Here is a 20,213-nt window from a genome sequence, read left to right as displayed (position 1 = left end):
TTATTTAATCAGTTATTATTATTATTTGTTGATTTGCAACGTTACCACGCTATTAAAATAAATAGAATTAATGAGAAATTTAATAATTTGCCCTTGAATTATTAATCAACATTGGATTGATAGGAGGGGCATAATAGTCTCTTCATGATTGTTTTGCCTTTTATTGACATTATTTATGCACAATGATTTCGCTATGAATTATTTAAGTTTCCGGAGACATTTTACAGGCATTCCGGCTGATGGCTGCCATGGTCAAAGCGGAGACGAAGACTGTGGCTACTGACTATTTACTGCATAAATCCAATCCCTCAATCTCTCCTTGTGGATTTCCTTCTCCTTCCTCACCTTCCTCGATTTTTCGTTTCCTAATCGGAGAGAAAGAAACGACAATCGGGAAGAAAGATAGCGGGGAAGAGGAGAAGAAGACGACGACGACAAGAGAATGGGGAATTGCTTCGGTTCGTCTTCAAGATCTCCCACTCCTGCAGTTGCCACATCGTCAAGTCCAGGTATATTTTCTTCCCGATCTTTCGCCTGATTTTGCTAGGTTTCAGGAGATGGTTTTTGGTCCAGATTTCATCTCCAGTTGATTGAAAAAGTTGCCCTTTTTTTTCCACCTTCAGTAATTTTACTTCCGTGCTTAATTTTCATCTGATCTGGAGAAATCCTGACCCTTTTGGCTAATCGCGCAGGTCGCTCGACGTCGAGGACCAGCGGCAGCGAGACGACCACCGGGAAGCTGTCGAACCTCAGCAGCAGCACGACCCTGGGGGAGTCCTCCGGCAGCGGCGTCAGCGTCGAGAAGGTGTTCCCGGAGGGGAAGATCCTGGAGGCGCCCAACCTTCGCGTCTATACCTTCGCCGAGCTCCGGAGCTCCACTAGGAACTTCAAGCCCGAGTCCGTTCTGGGAGAGGGCGGATTCGGGAAGGTGTACAAGGGCTGGGTGGAGGAGAAGACTCTCAATCCTTCAAAGAGCGGCGTGGGCACGTTGGTGGCCGTGAAGAAGCTCAACCCTGAGAGCGTGCAGGGGCTGGAGGAGTGGCAGGTCTGAGATACTCTCCCTTCCTCCCCTTGTTCAATATCAGCTATTCCTTCTTCTGCTTCTTTAGATTTGTGACATATAACTCATTGTGGATTATTGAAAATTCAACTTTTATTGCAGTTTGTAGTAGAAATCATTAATGCCCAATTTGTAGATAGTTTCAAACAAGTATATTTTCTTATTGGATACTGTGGCTTCCAAAGTAAATTCTGCCATTTGGTTTAATTGACTTGGGAGTTCTTGTTAATGATTACTGCTAAATGTGGCTGCAGTCAGAAGTGAACTTCCTAGGGAGGCTTTCGCATCCAAACCTCGTCAAGCTCTTGGGATACTGCTGGGAAGACAAGGAGTTGCTCCTTGTCTACGAGTACATGCCAAGTGGAAGCTTGGAAAACCACCTCTTCAAAAGTAAGTAGAATTTGCTTCATTTATCAGTAAGTAGAAGTATGATAGTATCTCCACCTAAAGTTTGCTAGTTGCAAATCTAGAAGCCAAAAGAAAATTGGAAAGAGCAAAATATGGCCAGTAGGTGTTAACAGGAATAAAAGCCTTCTAGTAAATTTGACTAAAAGCCCCACCTTTATGGTTGGTTAGAATCCCCGCCTTTATAAATTGGCTAATAGTCTTACTTTTATGATCTGGGCATGTGCTCCTAATTGTAGTAAAAGGTTAAGTCGTCACCTTAGCAGCTCTTCTAGGACTAGGATGACCCTACACATTCTGGAAGGGGATAAATCACAAGGGGCATTTGTTCTAGTGCAGCGGCCCTTTACACGGGGAGGTTAGACACTCAGCGAGGCATTTTCACACCCGTTGGAAATTGACTCCAAGGTCTATTGTAGCAAACACCCATGTAGACCTAACCCTGGTTCAGAACCTACGATTCGACAGTGTCGGGGGAGTTAACCTTAACTATCTAAGATGGTTATGAATCACGGCTCGGAACCGCCGGTTCAAGGTTCGGAATTGCTAGTTTACAGTTTGTGCACGGTTCGCCATAGTTTAAGATTATTATATTATTTTTTAAAAAATTATAAATTTATAAAATTATTTGTCGGTTTCGAATGCTGTTGGACTTCTAAAGAATAATTATTATAGTAAAAAATATTAAATAATTAATTAATATATAAAATTATAAATGATTATAAATTAATAAATAAATGTCTTTTTTTAATTATTAAGAATAATAATATAACAAAATAAACTAGTTGTTAAAAAATTAACTAACATATGAAACATTAATAGTTGTTGTGTCGTTGGTTAGAATAATCTAGAAGACCCCGTTGTGGGGGCATATGTATATATATATATAGGGTGATCGGCCTGGTTCTATGGAATTTTTCTACCGGCTACCATCAAATTGCAGCCATAGAATGATCAAGTATCTTCAATCTTTCCCATATCTAATAATTCCAGAAACTCTCACCTAAGTGTTCCGTTGCACAAATTTCTCCTGCAATACCTTCCGAGGAGACATGAGATAGGTAGGACTTGCAGTGAGCTAAGATAGCGCAACACGCATCAGGACGTTAGTTAAGTAAAATACTAGATCTATTAGTGTACAGAGATTCAGGAAATCTCCCTCGTAGTGGAATTTATGTTCTCTCATGGAGTTTATATTGTGTATATTTATATTCTCTTCATGGAGTATGCTTAATTAACTGATGTTTTGTTGGTCTTGTTCTTTTACTTGTGTGTCTGTGTTTACTATCTTATTGTATTTGAGGAGATAATTATAAAGAATAATTTGAGACGATAACTTCATGTATTTGATCATATTGACAAATTTTCACTATTGTCGAGACTAGTACATCGATGTACAGACTCAACCCTAACATACGTATAATGGTACATATAGTTCATCATTTAATAGAACTATTTGAAGGATCCATCAGTTGTTAATTTAATGACAACCATGCACTAATAGTAATCATCGTTTTATCATTGTCATATACAGGAGAAACAGACACCGAGCGACTCAGTTGGAACTTAAGGCTCAAAATAGCTGCTGGTGCAGCACGAGGTCTAGCGTTCTTACATTCTTCAGAGAAGCAAATAATCTACCGCGACTTCAAGGCTTCAAACATCCTCCTTGACACAGTAAGCTTCTAAGGTTGAAATTATACACCTAGCAATCCTAACAAAACTATACTAAATCTAAGTTTGCATTCACTGGTTCAGAACTACAATGCAAAACTTTCCGACTTCGGCCTCGCAAAGCATGGGCCAACTGGCAGTAATTCACACGTCACAACACGAATCATGGGCACCTATGGGTATGCTGCTCCAGAATACGTCGTTACTGGTATGTAAATGAATCACGAGAAAATTCCATTTACTCGTATGTTTTTGCTACTTTTTTTTTCCAAAATGTCCATGTATTTTCATTATTGTAGTCAAAACACCGTGCCATGGGATCTTGTACGTTGACAGCCTGTTGCAAAGTGCAAGGGAAAGCTACGTATAATAGATCCAATATGATCCGATTCTTCTCCTGAATCCTATACCGATAGGAATTTCGTGTACCATGCTATCCTTGTCAAATTAAAACACCACTCTCTATTTATGAATGTTGCCACGTAAAGTGGCAACAGTGAACTATAGGAACATTTCCATAAATCTATAGGGGACATTTTCAAAAAGAAGATCAAAATATAATGGTAAAATAAAGTTCTCACCAACCAAGCATTTCAATTCAAGATGTCTTTCTTCTTCAGAAAGTATCAAAGCTCCATTTGATGTCTAGTAATGGCTTTGTCGGTGTTGTGAATCATCAGGTCATTTGTATGTGAAGAGCGATGTGTATGGATTTGGAGTGGTGTTGCTAGAGTTGTTGACGGGACGGAGGGCATACGACCCGAGCCGTCCGAGCGGCCAGCAATACTTGGTGGACTGGGCTAGGCCAATGTTAGGCAACCCAAAAAAGTTAGCGCGACTCATGGACCCGCAGCTGGAAGGGAAGTACTTCTCCAAAGCGGCTCTTCAAACAGCAAAGCTCACCCTCAGCTGCCTTAATGGCAACCCCAAGGCCCGACCCTCCATGAAACAAGTCGTGGAGGCACTTGAGCGCATTGAGGCAACAAAAGGAATCTCTAGAGCAGAGGCTCCAACTAATGCTCCCTAATACAACAGTGGCGGTTGTGACTCAGGTTCAAAGCATAGTGTGGTGTACGACCGGCCGGCATTGCAACACCTAAGCAAGATGAGAAGGGAGATCTTCAGCTTTTGCACCCTTGTAATCTAGATTGTGATATTGACTTTGTTTGTTATTTTAATTTAGTCCTTTTTTTTTATAAAGATCAGAAAAAGATTGTTAGTCTATAGCATAATCAAAATGATAGAGTTGAACGAACAGTGAGTCCCTTTAGTTATCCAAGTTCAAACCATGCACTAAACTAAACATCGTGTCAGAGCACAGGCATTACTGATGTTCGACTTGTTTACGTGAATTAAAAATTCTAAAAATAGTAAAATTTGAGTTGCTGGTCATTCATTGCCTGTTAGAAGAGTCCACTATTTCAGCACTGCCTCTGAGGCTGTGACAGTCCTTTATTGCAGCTGCAGAAGCTAAAACCTAAAAGTTGCAGGTGGCATTAAAATTGTGCTTCCTCGCTCCACTCTACCATACAACTTCACCTTTTCAGACAATAATGCAAATCAAACAAGCAGAAACAGACATTCATGCTTTAGGACGCCCATTCTCCAGATAGCCGTCTCTGCATTCCACTTTCAGATTAATTCTCAGTCTAAAAACTAATATATACCATCCCTTGGGATTAATTTTTAATAGGGACAAAATATTTTATTGGATATCTGTCCATTTCTATGCAAAAGATAGAATAAAATGTCCTTTATAAATTATTTATTCGTATCACCTTCTATTTCAATTTTATATATAAAATTTTGGGTTAATAACTTTAAGTCCTCCTGAATTTTATAGCAAATTATATTTTACTCCCCTTTATTTAAAAAACTACACTCAACCCTCCTTTGACATGAAGTAAAAAGGAAAAAAAACATAAATGACCAAAATAATCCTAACCTGAATAAGACTTCTAGAAAAAAATGAAAAATAAAAATAAAAAAATTTCACAAGACCGTTGAAAACTTAACCTTAACTAAATCTGATTTATATATATGTCCAAAATTTTACTTGTTCCTAGAAAAAGTATCCTCACAAAATTCATACATGCACCAGTATAAACAACAGAAAAACAATAACTTTGAAAGGAATAATAAGTCAAAAACTCATTTTATCAAATAAAAAAAATCAAAATTCTAAATTAATAAATTAAAATTAAATGAAGATGGAACAAAATTTATCATTAAAAATTAAAATGAAGACTCTTTGACGATTTAGAAAAAAAATCACCCTTTTAATTTTTGTCCAAAAGTAAATTTTCATTTCAAAACAGGTAAAAATACTTTTCGTTTCAAGAGGGTGCTGTTTTGAAATGAAAATTTACTTTTGGGCAAAAATTAAAAGGGTGATTTTTTTTCTAAATCATAAATGGTTGTCATTTTAATTTTTAATGATAAATTTTGTTCTATCTTCATTTAATTTTGATTCATTAATTTAGAATTCAGAGTTATTATTTTTCTGTTGTTTATGCTAGTGCATATATGAATTTTCTGAGGATATTTTTTTAAAGAACAAGTGAAATTTTGGACTTATATATAAATCAGGTTGGGTTAAGGTTAAACTTTCAACGATTTTGTGAGATTTTTTTATTTTTATTTTCAATTCCTTCTAGTAGTCTGATTTATATTAGGGTTATTTTGATCATTTACTTTTTTTTTTCTTTTTACTTCATGTCAAAGGAGGGTTGAGTGTAGTTTTTTAAATAGAGGGGGGCAAAATGTAACTTGCTATAAAATTCAGGGGGCTTAAAGTTATTAATCCTAAAATTTTTACCAATAAATAATTTTTAAAAGACACATTTAAAATCATAAAATTGACGGATTTAACTTTGAGATTTCTTAAACAACATATATATTTTTCATTTTACTCGTCCACTAACCATGTGCATTCAAATTTTAAAAATAGTCGTGATGGTGATTTTTAAAATATAGTATTATAGTGGAATTGATTTTAAAATTTATGTAATATTAAAATGAAGTTGATTTTTAAAATACATCATCATATAATAATATATTTTAAATATAACAGCATAATGATTGACGAAAAGAATAAAAATATCATAATAATTTGCGGAAAGAGTAAAATAAAAAATAAATGTCTTTGATAAATCTAAAAGTTAAAAGTTAGGTGTATGTGTGTTTTTTTGAGAATTTTATAATTTTAAATGCACCCGTCAATTGCTGATGGATGCTCTTTATTTTTGTTATCAAAATAATATCTTAAAATTTAAAAATAAAAAAACATCATTCTAATTTTTCTTTTCAAAATACTTTTTACTATCTTTTAACATATTTATAATAGTTTTAATTAAAATTATTATAATATAAAATAATTTTGATTATTATTATAACATTGTTGCAATAACTTTGATCAAATTAAACACTTTTGATCAAGCTAGATAGTTTTTATTAAGTTAAAACAGTTTAATGATGTTAAAAAGTGCTGATCAACTTTAAGTCATTTCCCAATGTGCATCTTCTCAATTGTATTGGGATCAAGTTTCAAATTAAATTAAAATTATTTCAATTAATATTGGTATAATTTTAAGTTTTGATCATAGTTTTAGACTTTTAGTTAATGGTAAGCAAAGTACAAAATTAAGATGAAATATATTTTTTATGATAATAAAAATAAAGGGTGTACTTTTTTATTTATTTATTTTTCTTACAAAAACTTTATGCGGTCCAACTGCTATAATAACCATTTGAACAGTCAGTTTATGTCAGAACAAAAACGATACCGACATACTCGAGAAATCAAGTTTGTAACACCCGTTATTTAACTTCTATCGTTTCACTTTCAGTGAGGCGATGGATCCGCCCGCCGTGTCCCGCGATAGCAAGCGGCCGCCGAAGAGCACTCCGTCGAGCTCGCGCTTCCGATAAAGAGGTGAGCGAGCGAGGGATTGGAGGAAGGAAGCGAGCGTGGGGAGGTGAAGGCAGCAGAGCGGTGGGCAATGCCTCCACCGCGGCGGCGCCACCCCCGTGGCCGGTGCCAAATCGTGGGGGCTTCCGACGTCTCCGCCCTTTCCTTTTCCACCTTGATCCTCCTTATCTTCCTCTCTTTTCTCTCCTACCTTGCCCCGCCACTACTCGACCACCCGCCCCTCCCCGGCACACAACGCCGCCGCCTCGCCGATCCCCCTTCCCATCTCACGGTGCGCAACCCCCAATTTTTCTACCTCTTCCCTTTTCTATACTCTAAGTCTGCTTCCAAGAAGTACGCAAACAGTTCGTCATTGCTTCTTATCTCTTTTCTTGCTGGTTGCAGACGGGTGCGGTCAATGAACAAACTTCCCGTGTTCCGGTTCTAAAACTTCTCATTATTTTTATGATTCTTATCACTTCATCTCAGTCAAATTTCCACTTACAATTCTTTCGTTTTGTTTTTCTCGATCTCTTTTCTTAGAGAGTTGACGGGAGGGTCAAGAATGACCTTTGGAGATCAAAGCGGTCCAGGTTTTACGTCGGGTGCAGCAATGCTAGTAATAAGTTTGCAGGTTTGCGATACTAAATATCCAGCTGTTAATGTACTTATGTGCTACTCTTTACATTAAAATTCTTGTAATCTTTTAGATCATTTGAAAGTTTGAATAGTTCCTATGATACATTATTTTCTCCATGAATTTGGCTGCAGCTGAAACTGTCACTCATCGTGATAGATACTTGATGATTGGAACTAGTGGGGGCTTAAATCAACAGAGGACAGGAGTGAGTTCTTTGTATCCTTTGCAATATAATAAATTGCTTCACCATTCTTCCCTTCTTATCACTTATCAGTGTTCTTAAAGTATGTTTGATCAATAGACTGGTTGAGTTGGTTTCAGCAGTCATTCCTTTTTTCTATGGACATCAGCTACACATCTTTTTTGCATAAAAGGTCTCGGTTCTGGTACCACCTACAGTGTATCAAGGTCTTGCAAATGCATGTATGTTGTCATTGTTTCATCGGCCATTCTTTTTAATATTTCCTCCAGAAAATGAACATCGGCTACACATTCTGTTCGCATAGAAGGTCTTAGTTCTGGTACAACTTAAGAGTATCAAGTATCAAGGTATTGCAAATGCATGTATGCTATTGAAATCTGAAAACAAGTGTATTTTGAATGAGTAATTACTGGCATATTGTGAATATTATATCCTCAATATGAGATTTTTATCATCATTGGATTGGATTTATATGTACTAAAATAAGGAACTCTAACGATGAAGCTTATTTTTTGTGCTTGTGTATTGTGGACCATAGTTGATGTAATGGTCACCTAGTGGGCAATTGTGGCTGGTAGTTATGTTGTGAGCAGCAGTCGATCTACTAGTGGATGTAATGACTGCTGTTCATAGTGAAATATCATAATGGAAGGAATCAACTTGCTTGTGGTCTCCTCATGCATCAGTTCTACATGATGCATTTCCCCTAGGGCGGGTTATTGGATTTCCTGCATTTTCGAAAAGACCATAACAGAGCCTTCACTTGTTTCATATAAGAAGAAGCAAATCACTTGATTTTTCTAGTACTAGAAAGCAGCATTTTGGTGGTAGTTAAACAAATAGTATCAGAAACCAGGTCAGTTCTTTCAGATATTTTTTTAGCACTTGATCTTTTTAGTTAATACTAATTAAAATCAGCAACAATAGTTGGTTGACTGACTAATTAAAATGAACATATGCCAAAATGCAAGTTGGTGGGTGACCTAGACAGAACAGCTAAAGAAAAAACTGTTGAATGAGACTTTTCAGACAAATGGGGGAATCCCTGAAAGTCTAGATTAACTTATCATGGTTTTTGCCCTTCAAAGGGACTCTAATAGTGGTCCATTAGAAAAGTAAATTTGAGTTCAAATTCAAAATCATAGTTATTTATGGCATGAGACGCCCAAAAGTATATAGGTGCTATGGGTTCTGAGGCGCTAGGCACAAGGTGAGGTGCATGCCTTACTGAAGTAAGGCACTTTGGGTATAAATTTATATAATTCAAACATATATAGGAAATTTCTGCCAACATATTTCATTAACAAAATTATAATCTATAAACTATTAAACAATAATGTAAACATAAAATTCACTAACATTCAAATATTGAAATAGTTTGTCTTTATAATCAAAATCAAAATTCAAATTAAAGAAACAACAAACTTCCAATATTAAAGAGCCATGCAAAGAGAAATAAGTTTGCAAGGGAGGTTGATGTTCATTTTCTAGGGCAGAGAATGAGTCATGCAATAAAAATGTGTTGCATGCATGCAACCAAATTAAAGGTTGATGTTCATCTTTTAGGGGAGGAAGAGTCATGCTAGAAAAATGTGCCACATGCATGCAACCTAATTAATTTAAAGGGTAAATAAAGGTATGGGTTGGGCTTAAAATTTTTTTTTTCCACTTCAATAAGGCAAGGAAATCGCGCCTTAAGTGCGCCTTACCTCTCAAAAGGTATGCGCTTAAGTATGCTTCTTTCAAGTATTGCGCTTGGGTCATTGCGCAAATGACATGCTTGGCTGCGCCTTGCACCTAGGCGTAGCCCAGCGCATGCTTTTCACAACTATGTTCAAAATGTTATTGGAAATTTCAATTCTATATATCTAGAAATATTGCTAGGGCATGCTTCAAATTGCTGATCATAATTGTCAAATTAGTGTCGGTTATGGATTTTTTTTTCTGAATTATCAATCAATCAAATAGGAAACTTTGTTTTTGACACCTTGGGAATATCAACTTCCTTTTTTTTTTGGTCTGTTGTAACAATGCCAATTAGCTTGGTTAAAGTGATAGCAGCAACATGGCCTCGAGGCCTTACTTCTTTGATAGAATGCTAGATCATTGACAAAAACCATGATATGTTTCAGATAATAGATGCTGTTGTTGCAGCTAGGATTCTGAATGCCACTCTCATTGTTCCAAAGCTGGACCAGAGATCTTTCTGGAAGGATGCCAGGTTAACTTCAAAAACCCTCAGTTGGCACTTGAAAAGATTTATATAATACTATTGACTCACAAGGTTGAACGAAAACTGTGACATGTTTTGTGATACATTATCCAGCAATTTTGGTGATATTTTTGATGCCGATTGGTTCATCTCATTACTTTCAAAAGATGTTAAAATCATAAAAGAGCTTCCGAAGAAAGCAGGGAAGTATTTCAGGTCTCCATACACAATGCGAGTTCCACGGAAGTGTACTCCAAGATGTTACGAAAATAGAGTCTTACCTGTTCTTATGAAGAAGCATGTGAGTGCGTATTGTCTTGGGTTAACTTGTATAATAGTTTATAAGCTTTGTTTGTGTCATATGCTTTGTTCAAGAGTTAGGTTCTGCTATTCCATCTCCATGAAACATTTATTTGGAAATCTTCACCTCTTTCTCAAAGATAAACTTGCTCATGCAAATAATTTGAGAAAGTTTATCTCTGTTTCTTCTGTTACTCTAATAATTTCATGTTTAGATGAAGGACTTTTGTATAACTCTTCTGTTTTCTCTACTTATCAAGGACAGGCAGGATTATATGTTAAAGGTAGTCTATATAGCATGGGAAATGGTAAATTGTATGAGTATTTGTTGTGTTCTGGAGGAAAAATTAATATGAATGTTTATAGCCTTTTTGAAGTGGAATTAATGTCTGTAATATGCAGGTTGTTCAGCTGACAAAGTTCGATTACAGGCTTGCAAACAAGTTGGAAACAGAGATGCAGAAGCTTAGATGTAGAGTAAATTATCATGCATTGAGGTTTACTAATTCAATACAAGAAATGGGTGAGAAACTGATACGTCGAATGAAAGGAAAAGGCAATCAATTCATTGCCCTTCACCTGAGGTAAAAAAACTTCAATTTCATCTTCCTTATCTTGATAAAGTTTTAGTTAGAGAATATATGCAGCACTTGTCATTTGTTGCTCTGTATATATTGATAATCCTGTCACTCAAAACAACAATAAAAGAATTATGACTTGAATAGTCTGTTGTTTAGCTGCATAGCTTGATCCTGATTGTTTAGTATTGAAGTTGATGCTGAACATACCTGAGCCTAATAATTCATCGAAGTTGTGGGGAACTAGCTCATATATATTCCATGTTCTTTATTGAAGAGCACTATTGATACTTTCGGTACAATCAAATGGTTCCAAAATGGAATAGAATAAAATCAAGAGAAAGATTGAATGATAAATTGAGATTCTTTTTAGTTTGTTTATTTTTTCTTCTTACAGTCTCACACTTTCTTGATTACTGGGATTTATGCGGTGATGTTTCAGTTGATTTCTGTTTCAGATTTGAACCAGATATGCTTGCCTTCTCAGGGTGTTACTATGGTGGAGGAGAGAAGGAAATGAGAGAACTTGGTGCAATACGCAGGAGGTGGAAAACTTTACACGTAAGTAAAAAAGTATTCTCTATTCTTAGATTAGTGTTCGTCTGATGCCTAAGTGTATTACAAACCGTGAGTAGAGAAGCAACCCTGACAAGGCACGAAGGCAAGGAAGATGCCCACTAACACCAGAAGAAGTAGGGCTGATGCTGAGGGCATTGGGCTATGGAACGGATGCCCACATATATGTGGCATCCGGTGAGATATATGGCGGTGACGAATCATTGGCACCTCTGAAAACGCTCTTTCCAAATTTTCATTCAAAAGATACATTAGCCAGCAAAGAGGAATTGGAACCATTCTCTATGTTCTCATCACGCATGGCTGCCCTTGATTTTATTGTGTGTGATGGTAGCGATGCTTTTGTAGCAAACAACAATGGCAACATGGCTCGGATATTGGCCGGGAGAAGGTAAATTTTGCTTTTATAAAGATTGCCTAACAATATGCACACATTGGACATTGCTCGATTGATCACTTGTACATTTACCAGGAGATACTTTGGGCACAAGAGGACTATTAGACCAAATGCCAAGAAGCTGTACTCTTTGTTCCTGAACCGATCAAACATAAGCTGGGATGAATTTGCATCAAAGGTTCGCACTCATCAGAGAGGATATATGGGAGAGCCAAAGGAGGTTCGACCAGGCAGAGGTGAATTTCATGAAAATCCATCAACTTGTATATGCGATGCTGCGGAGTCACTGAATCAAATCAACCCTAACAATCAACATCGAAAAGGCAAGCCTACATCTGACGATTTTCCTGAAGAACCAGATGGGTCTGAACGTGACTACGGGGAGTATACATCTCTAAGTAAAAGTTCATCTAATGATACAGAGATGGACTATGATTCATTTACAAGAACAGAAGATTCTGAGATTGATGATATACTGTCTGACTAATCATAAAACTCTGTGCGGTTTTGTTGATCATCCAATTCTTCCACAGAATTATTTATTTGGTGCACTGAAGTTGGCTTACATCGAGATAACTGCTGTTTTTGTCGTGATGCACTGGGCCTTTAATATACCCTTCTATCGACGACATGATGAGCATCGAAGTAGTTAACCACTTTCTTACCCGAAATGTATGATTGTTGCAATGCAGTGTGGATTAGGGTTTTGGTGGAACTGGATGATGCTTCATGGTTGCAGAGGTTAAAGAAGTTCAAGATTGTACTTCAAAAATAATATACCAACTAATTAAGTACTAATAACGAAAACATATCTCACTCCACTTCTTGACACGACCTTGATTTGGTTTGATCGACCAGCTCAGGCGACGGAGTTTTCTGACCAAACAAGCCTAATAAGCTCATTCAACCTGCTCGACCAACTAGGTTGACAACATGCATGGCTCGATCAATCTACTCGACCCGACCACTTTCTTGCACCCACATGCTTGGCCCACCTAGTTCGATCACCCTACCAAGGTTGCTCAAAGCATTTGCCATGTTTAAGTAATTTCCTAGCCTAGTTGGCTCATCCCCACCTGCACAACTAGACCGTTCGACCCGCCTAACTTGTCTGACCCATCTAGACTTGCCTAAATTATCTGTCATATTTGGATCATCCGATTTGCCGAAGCTACCCTAATCGTTCAACAACTTACAAACCTCATCAACCCACTTGACCCATCCATCAAATTGACTAATTGATGCCGACTAAACCTATAATGAAGTATAATATGACTTTTTAAATTTTAAATGGATATAATTTTTGATTCAGAATTCGGAATTATACTATGTCGGTGGTCACACGTGCATAATTAAAAAATCTATATTTATTATGGATGAAACTATAACCGTCAAAATTTGACCCCAAATTCTAACATTTAAACCCTTTTTAGAATATTTTTACTATTTTTGAAGATATATTAATTATAATTTCTTTCATTTTCAAGTTAAAGATCTATTTCCTTCCTTTACAAGATTGGAATTAAGATCTATATATTATAATTTCTTTCCTTTATTTGGGTGGTCTATATAAGAGTCATTTAAGAATTATCTTTTATTCGTAATGAAATTTCTTATTATGATAAAATTCAACGAACGATGTATTCTCTTTCTTATAGAAGGATCCTCTTTTTATTTTCTACCTAATCTTTCTTTCTCAGTAGTCCCTAGGATAATCACTATCTTATCTAACATCACCGATCAACTCACCGTCCACTAGGCTAGGCTGACTTCCCCAACCTACTTGAATTGTTTGACTCAGCTCAACCTATCAAGACCGTGTGACCTATGCAACTCCCGCCTTACTCTTCGAACGGATTCTTGGTTGGGGTTAATAGACGATAGATACCATTGTTTACCATCTAAAGGGCTGTGTTGCTTGCTAATGCAGATTTACAGTAGATAAAGAAAACAAAATGCATCTAATGAATTGTATAATATATAGAAAAACTTCCTACAAATCTAAGGGAGACATAACTAAAATAAATAAATAGCATTCTGCATCAAATCACTTCAGAAACAAGTGCCACATGAAATAGCTGATGATCGAACTGCACATAGTTTAACTTCCAAATGCACAAAGCTAAAAGGATACATGACCAAATATCCATCAGGTACCAAACAATGCTAGCGCTAGGATAAAATATGTATCTTAAAAAATAAAGAACAGAATATAAGAAAAGCTATAAAATTAAAATTAAATCTGTTACTCTAGAGCAAAGGGACTACCTTGGCCTTCCTAACAAAAATAAGCAATTCAACTTCAGTCAGTGATCACATCAGATTCTACTGTCATGTATCCTACTTGGAGGATCAGTGTTTGAATAGCAATGGGATGTCAGTGCCAACTCAGAGGATCAGTGTCTGATTATCAATTGGATGTCGATATCCAACTTAGAGGACCATTATTGGAATATCAGGTGTCAGACATACAAGGGATTCGAACATTTCAGAGCTAGCAGCAACGTACCTTTCCCACTTTCAAATTGATGTTGCCGAACAAAATGAAATACCAAGAACTAAACCAACTAATCATCAGATACCACCTATCTTTCCAATATAGTGGCTGGGAAATTGTTTTCCAGTTGTGGTCCTTCCATTGCAATGATACAAAACTTCTCAGACCTTGTGGGTTACATTAACTAGAATGATATGGCGCCGATACCGATCCCGCACATGATTGTGAACCATTGAAATCTTCTTCTAAGAGGCTCATGCCAAGTTTTCTGTTAATGTGTTTGTGCTACACAGAAGATCATTCTAGAACAATTTAGGCATTGGATGATGCATGCCAGAGACAAACATTGAATCTTATAGCAGCACAAGGGGGCTTGTGCTTCTGTCATGAATGGCAAGGTCAAGTAGTTGTGCAGTACAACTCTCTTGCTTGCCCTTTAGCAGATCTCTCTTCATTTTGTTTGTGGACTACCTCATATGCTTTCATGGTATTAGCAGAAAAAATCTTTTATAGATTCAAAGATCTGCCTCAAACTTGACTGATGACTACGAAGTCGATTCACTATGCAGTTGTTGATGAATTCTTGCCGGAAATCATCATTAATTTCTTTCTCCACTTAAGAAGTTCCTAGCAGATCCATTCCTTCAGTTTGTTTGTGGAGTACCTCATATGCTTTCATGGTATCAGCAGAAAAATCTTTTACAGCTTCAAACATGTGTCTCAAACTTGACTGAAGACTACTCGCAGTGGATTCACGATGCACATATTCAGTTGTCGACAAATCCCTGCCAGAAATTATCATTAATCTCTTTCTCTGCTTAAGAAGTTCTTCTTGTTCATTTGCCATTGATCTTATTAGCTTGTCATCCATATTTCTGTTTACTAATAACCTCTGCTGCAGTAAAACTTTGTGGTCTTTCCAAATATTAAGGGCATTATCTACAAAATCATGTGCTGCTTCAACAACAGCTCTTTCGGATACCATTTCTATGCTGGAAGACCAATAGTTGCAAATGACAAATACAGGAGGTGCACCTAATTTTCCAGGAGAAAAAGGAACCTCACCATCATCAGTAACCTCTGGTTCATAAGCTATACCTTTCTTCAGCCATTCATTCAAAGCATCGACATAGGTCTTTTGAGCACTAACCCAAGCAGAGAAATCGGCAATCCATTCCACCATAGCTAGTTCTAAATGCTTTCCTGTTTCCACATGAGTATCAAAAAGCTTTCCTCTGGACACAATAGAGTCCAGGTTTTTGGCTTCGGATATTGCTTGATATTGAATCTGATGGCATTCTAACATGACTGTCCACATTTCCTTAAACCTGGCAAGTTATACTGACAATAAGTTGCATTCATAACAAAACAAGGTATAAATTAATTTTTCTTACTAATTCAAAGTAATATAGCATAATTTACACTATTACATGCAAGCTTAACTAGACGAACAAGATAGAATATCTCTAACACCTCAAGGAATCAAATATAAATCTCATACTAGGCCATTCTCTTTATAATGTAAGATGATGATGATGATGATGTTGATGATGAAGAAACATAAATTTATAGCGTTTATGTTCAATCTCTAGAAGCTCAATGGAACAGATACAAATTTGTTACTGATTATTACTTTATTTATTTTCACTGAGATACAAGACAGTAGAAGGACAAGTTAGCTGATATTTTTTCATAAGATATGAAAATAGTTATAACTGACAAGGGTTTGAACACACAAAGCTCATATCAGACCCAAGTAAAACCAGTGTGGTTCCTCTGGTTTTATCTTTGATAGGAGTACCTGTTCAACCACAAACATTTCCAAAACAATAAGATAACAGATGCATGAATAATGATAATCACATACCCGGTAATTAGTTCTTTAACTAGTAGCCATAATTCTCCATCCCTTAATTGACATATTTTACTTGAAATTGTGTCCACAACCTGAATGGCTACTCTTAACTTTGTAGATATCTTCCTCATGGTAGTTTCCACAGCCTCAAGCTTTTCAGCTTCAGCACCCCTTTCACTCAAGTGACTCAAGCATTGGTGTTTTCTTTCGTATAGTACCCTCATCTCTTCTTCAACCTGTATATAAGGACAACATAAATTTATACGAATCAAGATAAGCACTTCTGTTTCCTAATTGAGTATAAGAAAATGTTCATGAATGAATGTTTATAAAACAACTTGACAAATATTCAATAGAAGACTTTGTAAAGACAACCCACAACAATAAAAGCTTCAATACAACATCTGTAGTTTCATTCTGAAATATCTCAATAGGCAGACGCATAGTGTGGTTTACTATACAAGAATTCTCCAGCAGGATGCGTGTGATTCCGATACAAATATTATGAAAAGCTGCAAAATTAAAGGCATTAGTTTGTTTAAATTATATTTTATGACACAATGAGCAAGGATGAAAATATAGCTATATAGACATTTGTTTCATTAGATACAAGATGAATTCAACCACTATGGCATTGCGATAGATTAATTCAAGAAACAGATCGTCCAAACATGTTTTAATTATGATGAACATCAAATAACCAAATGTGGATTTAGGCATAGAATGTAGATAGATGTCTGTCACATTTTATTGCTAAAAATTAAGCAAAAAAATGTCATTGAGGAAGGAAGTTACTCATGGAAAGAAAAAAGAAAAATGTCTGAAGATGTTTGACCAATGAACTAAATATATGGTTTAATTATTTAGGCAGGAAAATGAACAAATAATCAAGTGTCATAACTTGTATAAAATTTATGAGCTGCTATGTTTCCTATGACAACCATAGAATCAACATTTTTAATTCTCTTAAATCATTGCTACCAAATAAAAAAAAAAGAGTCAAGATCAGATGAATACTAGACCTAAAAAAGATGATCTTTTTACTAACCATGACTTCCTCAAGAAGCTTTTGTTCCCAATTGTAAAGCTTCTGCAATGTTGATGAAAGGCTGTTGTCTTCTTCATACGAAAGATCTTTGCCGGTAGAAGTTGAAAATAGAGAAAATCCACATATCATCCTGGCAGAAACTGTTTTGATAACCAAACAAATAGAAAATATACTGCTCAAATTATTCCACAAATGGATAAGATATATCGAGACGCAAATTGTAAAATAATTGCAAACTGCGTGTTACACCTTTATACACAGAATTCTTGCGCTGATATTGAATCTTTCCCACATCAAGAATCTTGGATGCCTGAACAACCGATTGGGAAGCCCTATCAAATTGAATCTTGATCTCCTGCACGATCTCAGAATCATTTTGGTAATTCTTCCAAACCACAAATTCCTCATTGTGCCACTCTGCTGGTTCAGCCACCACACTCTTCTCGGCCACAGGAACCTCAAGCTCCAAGCTACTCCCCACCTCCACTGACTTTGACTTTCTGTTGGAATCCTCCCCGACACTGCCGTTGTCACCTTCTTGCAACCCGATAGAAGCCTTACTATAGTGCTCTCCATCTGCAGCGGCTGATGTGGATGCTGCGAACTTTGGATCTCCATAAGCTTCCTTGACCACTTCCTCTTCTTCGTCTTCCAGATCAGGAATGCCCTCCTCCTCCCTCAAGTCCTTTGAGCTGCGGCTTGAGGTATAGGGAGCATAGTAATTATCGTACGATTCGAACGGGTTGAGAAAGTCCCAGGTTGAAGCCTTGGGCGACGGGGGTGGTGGAGGTTCTCGAGGAGTAGGATTCTCACCTGCTCCCATGGTAGGTGGCGGAATGTTTGGAGGCGGTGAGGTGGAGCCAAAGACACCGCCACCGTAGTTGGCGTCTGATGGATAAGAAGGATAGGAGGGGTAAAAGTCGGAACTTTGAGGGGGGTACAGGTAGCCATAGTAAGGGGAAGCCGCGAGAGCAGGTTCATCAACGGTGCCGAAGCGTATCGGCTCGGAACTCGGAGGTTGCTGCTCAAAGGTGACCGACGGCTCCGCCGGGCTGTTTCGCAAATAGCGGAGATTGACGTAGGACCGTCCAACGGGCGGAGCGTCATCCGCCGGGAGGTGGTGAACCGGAGAAACACTATCCGAGTGAAGGGGCGAATCGTCGTCCGAATCAGAATCTGAGGGGCGGAAATGAATGTGCGAGCCGGAGTGGGAACGAGAGTGTCCGCGGACGGCAGCAGAGGGGAGGGACACGGACGCCGGAGGAGGGGATGGGGTGAGTGGCGGGAGCGGGTCACCCTTCCGCCGGGCCGGGAGGGAGAGTACGGGAGAAGCAAGCGGGAGTGCCCCATTCAGGAACTCACTGAGCGCAGCGCTGACGGAGGCGAGCGATCGGACGTACGAGGAGTGCGCGTCCGCAAGACCGTAGCGACAGCGAATGACGTCGGAGAGGAGCTGCGACCGCTGGCGGCAGAGCGCCACCGCCGCCTCCTCCTCAAGCTTGGACCCCCCGCAGCCCATCACAACCGGAACAACCCCGAAAATCCACTCCCGAAGGCGACACGAGCCGCAGCGATCACATCACCCGCACTTCCCGGGGGGAGCAAGTGCCGGAACGGGCGGAGATCGGAGGGACTAAAAGGTGACGGACGGATTCCGCCGCAGCAGAAGAAGAAGCATGATATCACCCGCCGCGTCGAACAGTATGTATGCGGCAGCCTTTTGCTCCTGTTGCTAAATCAGAAAAGGACAAAACAGAGAATATTTTCCTGTCCCACCGCTGCCCAGCCCATGTGATGACAACACTCATCTACTCTTTCCTTCCTTTACCTGTTCGTCCCAAGGTCTTGAACGATTTCTGGGAGAAACTTCTACCTTCAAGAAAATGAATCTTATTTTTTAAATTGATATTAGATATTTAAGTCGATATATCGAACATCAGAATAAATAAAAAAAACGTTCGCGGCAGAAATAATACGTGGTCGATTTTAATTGGTCATATAATTCACGGAATCGGTGGATAGATTCCGGTGTCATATAAGTTGAAACTAGAGTCGTCAATTTAGATTTGACTCGTCGGATTGACTTGTCCTATCAAATAATTTAAATAGATTAGATTAAAATTTTATCAACTCAAATTCGTTACGGGTCGACCCGCCTAAGCCTGCAACCCGTGCGGATCGGCCCGTGACTCACGTGGGTCGGTCCACAATAGATTTGAGTTGACACGCAGATTAAAAAATATGTATAAGTTAAATTTTTTTGTCAATTTATTATTTTTGTTTGTTATAATTTTAAAATAAAAATAATACTTTTCATCCTTTATTGATTTGTGTTCATTTATATTTAAATTATATGTTTATAGGTATTTTTGAAGTAAAATATTTTTTTTTAAAAAAAAATTGATGGGCATAGATGGGTTAAAATTTAAGATAAAATAACTGATATTGATATTTTAATTTTTTACATGTGATGATCGAACGCGACCGGTCGAGTTTGGTCAGGACCGAGACTAATCAGACCGGACGGTCTACTGCTGGTCTGCATCAGCATCAATATGCAATTTCTGATGGATTTTTTGAGATCTCTCCCTCTCGTTCTGAAAGCGAACTGAACCAGCAGATCATGCCGCCGTCTCTGTACCTGTCGTCCTACGTGGCCGAGGAAACCAGTTTGGGATCCGGAGAGCATGACTAATTTACTCACCCAGAAGACAAACACTACCGCCAGGGATAAAAAGGCGCTAGCTGAGTCATTCTCCAGCGAGAAGAAAAAGGCAACGATGTGAGTGGAGGGCGGCGGTGGAGAATTGAGCCTTTTCTGTCTGTTTGGCTGTCTTCTCTTCCCCTTTTGGGAGGAGA

General features: G+C 37.8%; 3 protein-coding genes across 3 annotated transcripts; 2 read left to right on the top strand and 1 right to left on the bottom strand.

The window, feature by feature from the left end:
• Nucleotides 1-212: 212 nt before the first annotated feature.
• LOC122040758 (probable serine/threonine-protein kinase PIX13) lies at nt 213-4,339 on the top strand. The gene is made up of 6 exons (XM_042600185.1): nt 213-509; nt 693-1,045; nt 1,315-1,450; nt 3,000-3,142; nt 3,224-3,347; nt 3,820-4,339. The coding sequence occupies exons 1-6, from the start codon at nt 443-445 to the stop codon at nt 4,164-4,166; spliced, it is 1,170 nt and encodes a 389-aa protein (XP_042456119.1). The 5' UTR covers nt 213-442; the 3' UTR covers nt 4,167-4,339.
• Nucleotides 4,340-6,916: 2,577 nt separating this feature from the next.
• On the top strand, nt 6,917-12,471 carry LOC122040757 (O-fucosyltransferase 16-like). The gene is made up of 10 exons (XM_042600184.1): nt 6,917-7,341; nt 7,455-7,490; nt 7,593-7,683; nt 7,821-7,894; nt 10,024-10,112; nt 10,218-10,404; nt 10,806-10,987; nt 11,440-11,542; nt 11,617-11,948; nt 12,030-12,471. The coding sequence occupies exons 1-10, from the start codon at nt 7,141-7,143 to the stop codon at nt 12,439-12,441; spliced, it is 1,707 nt and encodes a 568-aa protein (XP_042456118.1). The 5' UTR covers nt 6,917-7,140; the 3' UTR covers nt 12,442-12,471.
• A 1,500-nt stretch (nt 12,472-13,971) lies between these two features.
• On the bottom strand, nt 13,972-19,153 carry LOC122040756 (protein ALTERED PHOSPHATE STARVATION RESPONSE 1-like). The gene is made up of 4 exons (XM_042600183.1): nt 17,604-19,153; nt 17,355-17,494; nt 16,319-16,542; nt 13,972-15,779 (listed from the first exon to the last, which is right to left on the bottom strand). The coding sequence occupies exons 1-4, from the start codon at nt 18,871-18,873 to the stop codon at nt 15,068-15,070; spliced, it is 2,346 nt and encodes a 781-aa protein (XP_042456117.1). The 5' UTR covers nt 18,874-19,153; the 3' UTR covers nt 13,972-15,067.
• Nucleotides 19,154-20,213: the final 1,060 nt, after the last annotated feature.

Source organism: Zingiber officinale, chromosome 2A (assembly GCF_018446385.1).
Source record: "Zingiber officinale cultivar Zhangliang chromosome 2A, Zo_v1.1, whole genome shotgun sequence".
NCBI lineage: Eukaryota > Viridiplantae > Streptophyta > Magnoliopsida > Zingiberales > Zingiberaceae > Zingiber > Zingiber officinale.
The sequence above is the reverse complement of the archived record's forward strand: the minus strand, read 5'-3'. Positions and strand labels throughout refer to the sequence as shown.